Source organism: Chiloscyllium plagiosum, chromosome 2 (genome assembly GCF_004010195.1).
Source record: "Chiloscyllium plagiosum isolate BGI_BamShark_2017 chromosome 2, ASM401019v2, whole genome shotgun sequence".
In the NCBI taxonomy this organism is placed as follows: domain Eukaryota; kingdom Metazoa; phylum Chordata; class Chondrichthyes; order Orectolobiformes; family Hemiscylliidae; genus Chiloscyllium; species Chiloscyllium plagiosum.
The window spans coordinates 138,424,923-138,437,349 of NC_057711.1; the positions used below are offsets into that span (position 1 = coordinate 138,424,923).

Below are 12,427 nucleotides of genomic sequence, written 5' to 3' on the forward strand. Positions count from 1 at the left end.
TTAATGAACATTGATGATCAGAGAGGCAGGATGAAACATAACTTTCAGTACTTAAAAGTTTTAAATAACCGTATCTACCCAAACTAACTCTGTTTCCTAAAGTTCTTAATTGAGTTTGGGAAAGACTGTATATTATAAGAACAATGTGAGAGGTGACCAGGCCATGTATCAAATAGTTTAATCTGGATTTAAAACTCACATGATGTTTCTTTTCTCTGTGCAGCCAAACCTGAAAAGTTATGGTGATAACAGTTTCTTTTTGAGTTTTTTTTGATTAAGGAAAAGACTAAATTCTTCACACATTTTGATGCAGACTTTCTTAGCTGGTGGAGAATATGCAGAAATAATTTGGGAAAACTTGTTCATTTTATGAGTTGATATTTTTTGAGCGACAATTGTGTCGCGTTAACTAAATGCACAGTTTTGATTAGGTGGCTCAATTCACACCCCTCTCATAAAAAGTAAAATTGGCTGAAGTGCATATATGTGACTGATCCAAATCTATCCATGTCCTGCCATGACTATTAATGCTAACACTAATATTAATCACACACAGTATTGAAGCTGTGCCTAAAATGCCATGAGTTTTCAAGAAAATGCAATAAAGAACAAAGAAAATTTACAGCCCAGGAACATACCCTTCGGCCCTCCAAGCCTGAGCTGATCAAAATGTAATGTCTAAACCTGTCAGTCAATTTCTAAGCATCTGTATTCCTCGACTCCCCACCTACTCATGCATTTATCCAGACGCATCTTAAATGAATCTCCCATGCCTGTCTCTACCACCTCTGCTGGCAATGCGTTCCAAACGCCCACCGCCCTCTGTGTGAAGTACTTGCCGTGTGTATCCCCCTTAAACTTTCCACCTTTCATCTTGAAAGCGTGATCTCTCGTTATTGAATCCTTCACCCTGGGAAAAAACTTGTCTCTATCCACCCTAATAGGAGCTTATATTCAATACTGGGAAATGACAAGGGTGATTTTTTAAAAAATGTATCCCCAGTTTACATTTTGCAAGATAAAAATGAAAAATTGCCAAAAATGCTCAACATTTGTGGATGAAAAGATCTGAAATGTTAACTGTTTCTGCCTCCACTGAGTTCACCTAATCACTTGAGCATTTCCAGCATTTTATTTCCGAGTGCTGTATTCAGTTTTATTTTACTTTCGCATTTTGGGAAAAAAACTTTTCTTGAATAAGTGAAGTGCGAGAGGATGTGAATGAAAAAATGGATTGAAGTGGATACTCCTGACTTGTGCACAGTAAAGTAGAAGGTCCCTGGTTTTCTGCTTTAGTGATTGCAGGATTGAAGTATTCAATGGGATACTGAGTACATCAAAATCTCATGTTCTTGTGTGCTGCTTTAATGAAAAATCAGGACAATAATTCACCTTAAATGAAAACAAATCAGCTAATCATGTAAAATGTCTGTTAATGATGCAAAATAACAACATATTTTCAGGTTGCTGAAGGGATATGAAAATAGAGTAATACAATGTAATCCAATGCAATAAATGCAAAACGCGGTGTGATCCTCGTGCACAAATGCTAGTCCCTTTGGGCTACCGGGTGAAGCTCTATGGAAAAGATTTCTGGAGCTGTTTAGTGGTGTCAAAGACATGCTCATTGCATACATGATGCTGCAGAAGAAAGATCACTTCACAGAACCTTCACTGCTTAAGCTATGCCAACAGACTGGTTTCATCTGAATCTTTCAATGAAGTGGAGGCAGTTAAGTTGGAAATTGGTAAGTACAAAGTTCTTGGATATTTAACCATCTTAAATATTCTAATTTGCTACATCCAGACCATTTTATTGTAAATGTTTAATCACTAGACACTTGGAGCTATGCAACATAGTTAAGCATATAATTCTGATAGCTGCATGCCGAGTGAAAGTATGTGCAGTAACAATCTACACCAGACTTGCTAATCACAGTCTTATGTATGCTTTACCCTATTCTAATTGTTAAATTATTTGCCAGTCTAATCTGAAGATTGAAGTTTTAACTCTGTGTATCCTGTCCGTGCAGATTAGGTTTCCATCGCGCACGAGGAGTGTGTTTCTCCAAGCCTCAGCCATCACTTGGGAGGAAGATCGATCACAACCTGATCCAGATATCTAGGGTCTCTCTCAATGTGGATTAATGAAATGTTGCCATCAGAAATGATCACTCACACTGGCCTAACTTTGTTCCTACATCTTAAAGTCTTGTGAATATTGTGCTCTGTCAAACCATTTGCCCTATCAACATCTGGCCAGTCTTATTCCTTTAGTTAGTTAGAACAAGGAAGCATCACAGGAAACCCAAATCTAACTATCTTACAAAAAGTCCATTATCCCTGAAGAAAAGCAGCCTGAAAGAAAAGATCCCTTATTCGTTATTTTAAAATGGAAATCAAGAGTTTTCCCTCAGTTTTCAAGTGGCACATGTTTGCTCACGTGTTAATTTGAGTTCCATAGTGAAGTTATTTCTTAAAGCTCACTTAAAGTGGATATAAACTAATCTGAAGCATCTCTTCACCATCTCCAACTCATCTAATTTGGTGACTGAATCAAATTTTTCATCCAAGATTCTATGCTTTTTCAAATCCTAGCAGTCACCTACATTTCTCATCTCTCTGTTTGGTTACCTTGAAAGGCTCCAGGGAGGTAAACCATTCAGTCTGCACTGTGGGCCATTAAGCACACAGATGCTGAACATATCCTCTGAGCTCCTCCCACTTCATTGCCATAATTGTGCCAGAAACATGACGGAATCTTACTTCATAAACTGGGTTTTAGGGCTGAAACCTCGACATAATGCAAGAGACTTTGCAGATTAAGGCACTTTTTTTTCCAAGCCTGTCCTCTCATTGTTTGGGGTAATCTGATGGAGGAATAACTGGGCCTCTGAGTTCCGAAACAGTGGACTAAGTACAGGGCCACCTCAATTATCCAAACATCGATTATCTGAATTTCAGATTATCTGAACAAGATCGCAAAGTTCCAATGCTTGGGTAAATTGTATTGTCCGAGCATTCAATTATCCGAGCGTTCGATTATCTGAGCAAAATACTCCCCGCCCGTGTCATTCGGATCATCGAGGTTGCTCTGTACTTTGCAAAAAGAATACTTACGTTGTTCTATGTTTGTTTTCCTCCAGGCAATCAATATTGCTGAAATAAATGAAAGCTGTCCCTTGATACAGAAATAGGCCTGTGTCCCTTATTTGTAAATGGAATAAAATCTGCTTCAGATTTGAGTAAAAGGTGGTTCTTTGTCCTTTGAGAAAAGCCAGGCAGTGCAATTGGATGTCAGTTTGTTCTGAGATGGCATCCTTTGTACCCAAACAGCTGGCAGGGTCTACTGATCCCAATTTCATGCCACTTGCGCATCTGCTTTTTTTTTGTTTTCAATCTAATACCTGAGGATTAGAATCAAGCTAAAAGCTGCCAAATCCCACTTAAGGCAAAATATGAAACATTTTCACTGTACACAGGCAGTAAGAACGTTCTAAAACAACCATATTGGTTGGTTAACTGACAACAATAGTGGTATGTGACATGAAAGTCACTATAAATTCATTATAAGTGGTGGCTTATTCATTTTAAATGTATGAAGTGTGATCTATAACAAAAGTAGATACATATTTAGTTGAAGTATAATGTCTAATCCCTTGATATTGAAGTCAATATTTTATCTCACGGAGGAGGAAATGATCATGAACAAAATACGTCTTGCATTTAAAATCTGAATATGTAGGCAATCCTTATTTTCTGATTCCTGACTGAAAATCCAGCAACCTCTTTCTCCAGCTGGCTGTGAATAAATATTTGGGCCTGACTGCCAGATGTTCATGTGAAGAATAGATAATTAATGAGAGAGTAATATATCACAGAATAACAGTATTGTTACAGTGCAGGAGAAAGCCATTCAGTCCATCTTGTCTGCAATAGCTCTATTGTCTAATGCCAATCTCCTGCTTTTTTCACCAAATATCTACACACTATTTCTATCCAAATAATTATCTAATGCGCTCTTGAATGTCCCAATTGAACCTGGCTCTGCTCCACGCCACTTGTAAGCAGTGCACTCCATTCTCTAACTAGGTGCGACATGAAAAAGATTTTTCTCTCATCACCCTTGCTTCCTTTGCACATGACTTCAAATCTATGCCCTCTTGTTCTTTTCTTCTTTTATGAATGGGAAGAGATTCCCCCTGTCCAGTTTGCAAACCCCTACCAAATCTCGTCTCAGCCATCTCCCCTCGAGGGAGAATAGTCCCAATCTCTGAGCGGTTTCTCTTTGCTAGTGCCTGGACTGTATTCCTTGGCAATTAATCCTCAGAATGAATAAAGTTTGAGAGGGTGGCATGGTGGCAGTGGTTAGCATTGCTGCCTCACAGTAGGGTCCCAGGTTCAATTCCAGCCTTGGGCAACTGTCTGTGTGGAGTTTGCACGTTCTCCCCGTGTCTGCGTGGGTTTCCTCCCACAATCCAAAGATGTGCGGGTCAGGTGAATTGGCTGTGCTAAATTGCCCATAGTGTATGTGCATTAGTCAGGCGTAAATGTGGGGGAACGGGTCTGGGTGGGTTACTCTTTGGAGGGTTGGTATGGACTTATTGGGCCAAAGGGCCTGTTTCCATATTGTAGGGAATCTAACCTTAAAATGTCAAATACATAAGTTGCTCCAATTCTATAGAAAATTTTTGTTCAATGATTAACATTTAGTAAAACCCATTTGATACAGATTTATTATCATTCAGCAGCATTAAATATTCTGCAGTAGAAACCATGTTCCTATTCACTACTCCATTAAACAACCTTTACAGTGTTTATCTCACTAAGATTGTAGTCATGAACCTTTTGTAGGGAACTGTCTTGTCACTTCTTCATTTAAATAATAACTGTTTTCATTTGCAAGCTAATATTAATTGTTAAATATGTGGATATTGCATGTTGCTCCAATTGATAATGACTAACTTGAACAGTGTTCCCAATAAACAGTATGTCAATAAGTTGGTGAGTCTTGTCTGATAAATGTGCAGCATTAAAGACATCACATTGGTGTGATCTGTTCAGGAAAGGAGGCATTATTTTGTTTTCATCTCTTAGATTTGGATTTTTGGAACTTTGCTTCATAAATAAAAGTTTAACTACTTCTTAAACAAGACTAAAGTCCACGTATGTTACCAGATAGATTGGATTTTCATTATTCGAAATGGAGAGTTTTCAACCACAGTTAGCTGTGGCGAAGATGTTCCTTTTTTAAAAAATAAAGTTAGAATAATTTTGTCCAGTGTCAGGGTATAAAGAAAGGCAGAGTAATGTTTTTCAAAGGGACATGTCGTCTTCACCATCTTTCAAATGACTGCATACCTTTGGAGCGAGCACCAAATCACTGCAGAGTCTAGGAGGGATACCTGCTGAGGCTGTAGATTAATAAGGATGGATCATCATGTGTGAATGTATGATGAAATTCATCAATCCTCACTTTGAGTGCAATTGGTGGATGGCAGCACATCTCCCTTGAGCAATAGATTTTTTAATTGAGATAAATGTTGCATCACAATGTATTAATTTGCCCATTAAAAGCAAAAAGGCAACCTGTGCATATACTGTTACATAGTTATCATGGCACTCCATTGAATATTGATCAGTTTCCAAATAATGGGCATCTATCATCAGCACTCAGCTCTTGAATGTTTTATTAAACTTGTGATTTTCACTACTTGATGGTCATAGTTGGAATTCCTATTTCTTGTTTGAATGCTATTTCAATCATTAGATTGGTAGTGTAATGCATATTGTTGCATAAAATTTCTTGTAGAAATGTTTCCATTTCCTCCTTTTTTCCCATGCAATTTAAAACTAAAATGTAGATTGTAAGTAAACAGTCATACAGATATGTCACAGTTTTATAGCAAGATCTAATCTGGTTTTATTGATTCAGTTCTTTATAAACAATTACAAAAAAATTGCCAAGCTTCTTGGTAAAATTGACTTAGTGATTAGTTAAAATCACAGAACTTCCTGAATAAAATAAAATATCATTTAATAAAAGCTGCAGCTGCATTGCAGACTTATTTTAAGGATGTGTTCCTCTCATGTAATATGTTATGCATTTAAAGACAAGAATATATTTTAGAAAAGTTGTTTGTGCCTTAAAGCAGTAGTGGGGCTTAAACCCACTACCATCTAATTCAGTCAAAAATGTTGCTAATCAAACCAAGCTGATGGTTTGAACATGGATTAAGGAAGGAAGGCATCAGTCTACCTGGGATCGTTTGAATGCATTTTTGCAGATAATGTCATCATCTAACAATCATCAAAGAAATAAAATGGAAATAGTTCTAGTAATGAACCTTTTTTATAAAAAAGATCATTCGACTTTAATTTAGACCTTTATAATAATTTTGAAAGAATCAGCATTTCTTTCTTGCCTGGTTTAAAAATAACCATTTTCCTCTTTAATTCATAAGATTTAAATATTCTAATCATGAATAAAATAACTCTATCATACAGACTGTATTAAAGGATGTGATAAAAGACAAAGGTGAGGATGCTATTCAAGGGCTACAGACTGCCTAACAAAGTTGGCTTTTTCATTAATACCATCATTTGCTCTGGGATTTTAATATAACAAACAAAGCTGGTTACAGAATACATTCAACCTCAGAAGTATTCCCTTTTCTTAATTCTTTTCTCTGGCTGTTCTTTTTGTTGTAAAGACAAAAATCTCATAAATCCAAAAGAGAACTTACCTTTTGCAAAAGTTTTAAAATGCACGAATTACTTGCATTTGTTCAGTGCATTTTTAAAAAATGTGAAATGATTATTCCTTTGGAAAAATATACTTTAGGAAAATGTCAATTGAGCAGAAGACCAATTTGCATATTTTCGGAAATGATTGTATAAACATAATGTTCTACATTCTAAAAATGTTTATGAATGATCCACTTAGTAAAATTGTGACATTTTACATGTTATTGATTATTTTTGTTTAAGAGGTTGGTCATCTATTTTCCCAATTTGAATATTGATGAATCTGTTGCAGCAATATTCTAAATTCCATATTTAGCATTCATCGCTGATCTTAAATCCTCTGATTTTTGGAGCACGTCACTTGTGTGTGCTTCTTAAATTGCATTCTGCTGCTTCCTGATTTTTAATCTCTTTTTTTGCTTTTTGCTCATTTGTCCTTTCTTTTACTGTGATGTTGTAGAACTTGGAGCATATGGAAAACTAAAATATTATGACTCAATGACAGAAGAAGGTAAGAACTTCAGCATCTTTCTCTGTTACATTATCTGTAAAGTCATGAACACACACATTCTTTATTACAATAAAAATTTATTTTAACAATGTATGTGTCTCATTGATTCATTTTAACATTTTTCCTTGGCTGTCATCACATCTTTGCATATGTCATTTTGTTTGTTTCTGTGTATTGGTATAACAGGTGTAAAATGTGGTGATGTTTAAAATATTTTGATGTAACATAGAACTGTTGTTGCTTACCTTGTTTAAAAGTGTTTCAATCACTTCCTGTGCCTCACTACTTCCTTGTTTTCAATTGAGCTCCATTCCTTAATAAAAGCAACCTTCACCTTAACTCTCAGCTCTGTGATTCTGCAGTTCTGTGTTTGTGTGTGTGTGTGTGTGTGTTTGTGTGCATCTTGACCACCAACGTGATCTTCCTTACCGCAAACAATTAAATAAGTGGCGTGTAAACTAGAGGCAACTCATTTGGCGCTGTTAAAATGCTACTTTGGCCTACTAATTGAGTAATTTATTCAGGTTCCAATGGGGTGGGATTTCGTTTGATCTCTTCAATGTTGTAGATCTTCTGAATAAAAATCAAAAGAACTATAGATGCTGTAAATCAGAAACAAAAACAGAAGTTGCTGGCAGCTTGTGTAAAGAGAAATTAGAGTTAACATTTCTGAGGAGTTTTGAGGCAGAGTCACTGGTTCTGAAATGTTAACTCTGATTTCTCTTCACAGATGCTGCCAGACCTGCTAACCTTTTCCAGCAACTTTGGTTTTTGCTGTTGTAGCTCTTCTTTGGACATGTCGTTTTATTTTGTACTCGCTTCTGAAATATGGGTCTGATTGAGTCAAGAGTAATGAGATGAAGTCACTTGCATCTGATGACTGTCAGAGGCTATTGGTAATGTTAGGTTTGGAAATCAAAATGAATGATGAGATAAATAAAAGAGATGACAGACAGAAGGAAAGTAAGAAAATTCAAAACTCCAACATCCATTAAATTCTTTGGGAATGGACAACCCAATTGAAATTATAATTTCCAGTGATGGGTAGGGGAGAGGGCGGAAGGGCGAATGGTTTGGCAATAATTAAGACTTATGCAGTTAAAAGTTCACTTACTCCTGAATGTGTCAGCCCTAAGGTTTTATGGATGTTTAGTAGCCAACTAATGGGCAAATTGTTACATGGAGTGAAATACCAAGAGTTTCAGGAGAGAGTACACCTTATGAAGGGCCAGTGCAAATTGATCAGCAACTTCCTGATACCCACTTATAACTCTGTCTGGAGTTTTGGGCATTTGTTGTAAAAGCTGAGTGTTGATAACTGTCAGCTTGATGAATATAAAATGTGTTCCATTATATACAAAACTACATGCAGATGGCTATTAGCTGGTTACTTAATTTCATAATATAATAGGATAGGCAATGTCCCTGTGGCAATGTAGAATATTCTTTTGTTATAATCTCCGTACAAACCTTTTAATTTTTTTTGAAAATGAAATGAATTTCCTTTCATTGAAAGGAGGGCATAACGCTGCATCTTCCACCTTGGGACCCTGTAACCCCATGGGATTAATGTGGATTTCACCAGTTTCCTCATTTTCCCCTCCCCACCATCTTATCCCAGTCACAATCCTCCAAGTCAGCACCACCCTCTTGATATCACCTTTCCCATCTGTCCACTCCACCCTCCTCTCTGACCTGTCACCTCCCCAACTTCATCTACCTATTGCAATCTCAGCTACTTTCTCCCCAGCCCAGCCACCTCCCATTTATCTCTCAGACCACCAGCCCACAAGCTTCATTCCTGATGGAGAGCTTATGCCCGAAACGTTGATTCTGCTGCTCCTCGGATGTTGCCTGACCTGCTATACTTTTCCAGCATCACACTCTCAACTCTGATCTCCAGCATCTGCAGTCCTCACATTCTTCCACAAAATTTCATGTTTTAAGAAATTTTACTGTAACAGACTAAGCACTGCTGTAGGCAACTTTTACAGAATGGAATTTTTCTCTTTTACTTTTGACACTGTCAAAGCGTTCACCCAGGTTTACACGATCCATTCGGCACTTTTCAGGACCCAGCCCAAGGGTATCTTTGATCCTAAGGGTTTGCTATTGTTTCTTGTCGTTCCCAACTTAGAAACTTTAAACCCCAGGACTGTCTGTCTTGGCGATTTTTCTTTCCCTGGGGATTCTCCTGCTTGTGCGAAATAGAAAAATCTTCAAACCCTCATGACTTTGATTTTTTTCATTTCAAACACATTCTTAAATGGTGAACGCTAGAGCTTAGAGTTTTTTGCTGCTTCCTCCTGTCTTGGATCTAGTTAGACTCATGGTGAGAGATTTCGGGATATCAGAAACAATTGCTTCCTCAATGTCCACTTCTGTGGCAACATGAATGACATGCCTTGTAACCGAATAGAAGGCCAAGAAGCTTTACTTGAGACAGTAGTTTAGATTAGTTACAGTGTGGAAACAGGCACTTCAGCCCAACAAGTCCACACTGACCCGCCGAAGCACAACCCACCCAGACCCATTCCCCAACATTTACCCCTTCACCTAACACCTCGAGCAATTTAGTTCGGCCAATTCACCTAACCTGCACATTTTTGGACTGTGGGAGGAAACCGGAGCACCTGGAGGAAACCCACGCAGACACAGGGAGAATGTGCAAACTCCACATAGTAAGTCTCTTTTAGCTTGGAAGCTAACAGGCAGTTTAACTAGTTACAAATTACATTCCCAACACCTTCCTGGAACTTTGGACACTGCACATGGACACACATACCGCTGCCATTGTCTTCCAGCCTGATCATCATGCACCCCTGAAAACAATCCTTGAGTCTCGTCACCCAGCTCACATTAGAGGGAGTATCTCCAGTGAAAACCTGCACTGTGGAAGATATGTCTGGGGTTAAATGTTACCCGATTGTTTGGCAAATGCCAGATCAAATGACATGACCCTTTAAATTTAGACTAATTTATAGACACTGTCAAAAAATAACTTTCTAAAACTTCATATATAACAATTAGAAAATATATTCACACTTATAACATATTTCTCTAAATGCCAAACTATTAATGCAAAATTAATTGAAGGCAAGGATCATTTTAGTTGAATGGATGCCATTTGCAATTATTGAGGGAGAGAGAGAACTTTGTGCATCATTTTTATTTTAATTCTAGCATTTCAATGTTTCAGAATATTGCTTGAATTTGAAAGTTTAATTTTCCATTTACTTCCAAATATCATTCTAATGCCTCTTGAGGTTCTGCACTGAGGTCTTTTGGATGCTCTATGGATAACCTGTTAACTTCTCCTGCATAATCTGTCATAATTGTCTTGCTATGTTTCTCCTCCTCTCTCTCTTCTACGGCATATCTACAGTTAGTGTTTTAACAGTTAACTTTCCCGGTCATTTGAAATAATCAAATAATTGAGAATTTGGTGAACTGCTGAGAATTTTCATGATATTAGTCGTTCTGACGAAAACTAGCAATGAAGATGAAATGTTTCAGGGAGAGTTGTTTAATGATTTTTGATGGCATTTCTGAATATTTTGCTCCAAAATCATCAATGCACAGAAATCCCACTGGCTGCTGGAAATCTGGGCAGTAGTACAAATTGATAAGGTTCAACTCTCCCAAGCAATGTTATATTATGAAGCTAATGTGTATTTTTATTGACATTGCCATAGCCAAATATCTAATTGTGGTTTACATCAGTGGAGAATCTTCACCAGGATGGTAACTTAAATATATTCCATGATGCACAGTGGATATGAAATCTAACTAGAAACAGCTGGAAGGCTTCTTTATGGAATGCAACTTTTTTTTAAAAAATAGAATTTTAATCCTTTACACAGAGTTGATATCCAATAAATGACAGCCACAACTTATATTTATGTAATGCCTCTAGGACAATAAAATGTCTGAAGCTGCTCCCAATTAACATTAAAACGTAGAATCTGCCATTGAGTCACATCAGGCAGATACTAAAGTTTGGCCAAGGAGATGCAGCTGGAAGGCTTCTTTATGGAATGCAACTTTTTTTTAAAAAATAGAATTTTAATCCTTTACACAGAGTTGATATCCAATAAATGACAGCCACAACTTATATTTATGTAATGTCTCTAGGACAATAAAATGTCCGAAGCTGCTCCCAATTAACATTAAAACGTAGAATCTGCCATTGAGTCACATCAGGCAGATACCAAAGTTTGGCCAAGGAGATGGGTTTTATAGAGTGCCTTGAAGGAGGAAAGAGAGGTGAAAAGATATAGAGCAGGAATGGTTTTACAATGAAGACTTGATCACTAGGAATGGAGCGACTAACTTCAGGGATATTCATGAGGAAAGATTTAGTGGGTTGCAAATATTGTATTTGAATGTGGAGTGAAGAAATGTGATGTTTTGCAGGTGAGCATTTGAAAATGAGCAGCATTTGCTACCCATTCAATTGTATCTACCATTAATGGATATGTTTTTGATTCAAAATGTTTGTGATCCGAATTCAATTAGATCCATGCAGACGGCATATAAAACAATCAAGCAATGATACAGCAACTGAATGCATAGGTTTTCCGCAGAAGGACAAGGAGATGGGGAATAAAGAATGGGGTGGCAATGGAAACACAGCAACACCTGGCTGCAGTCCCAGTGCAGTACAGGCACATATCGATCGTGCCCCGAAAGTGCATTGGGCAAGAGATACGCCACTCTTAATGTCACTGTTGTTTAACAGGGTGCTGGTGTAAGTCGGCAAGCACGAGGATGATGGGTAATTTGGACAATAGAGTGGAATTTTCCCAGCCCCTGAACAATGTAGGTGATGGTGGAATGGTTAGGAAAATATGACGGTATTGACTAGAAATGTTTTGATGTTGGAAAGGTAAGCAGCCCTTATTTATTCCCAAATACTGATTATCAGTGTTATCTTTTGATGTACAACAGGAGAGGCAAACGTGACAAACTATTAAGACCATAAGACACAGGAGCAGAAGTAAGGCCATTCGGCCCATCGAGTCCACTCCGCCATTCAATCATGGCTGATGGGCATTTCAACTCCACTTACCCGCATTTTCCCCATAGCCCTTAATTCCTTGTGACATCAAGAATTTATCAATTTCTGCCTTGAAGACAATTAGCGTCCCAACCTCCACTGCACTCTGT

General features: G+C 37.6%; 1 protein-coding gene across 3 annotated transcripts in view; it reads left to right on the top strand.

Moving 5' to 3' along the window:
- slc24a2 (solute carrier family 24 member 2) overlaps positions 1-12,427 on the top strand; it is a 297,478-nt gene that overhangs the window by 211,999 nt on the left and 73,052 nt on the right. For 2 of the 3 annotated variants that reach the window (XM_043719054.1, XM_043719046.1), the window contains one exon: positions 7,208-7,258. The exons of the other annotated variant lie outside the window; for it this stretch is intronic. In XM_043719054.1, the coding sequence (XP_043574989.1) occupies positions 7,208-7,258 (51 nt within the window). The remainder of the gene's footprint in view (positions 1-7,207; positions 7,259-12,427) is intronic. 3 annotated transcript variants of the gene reach the window in all.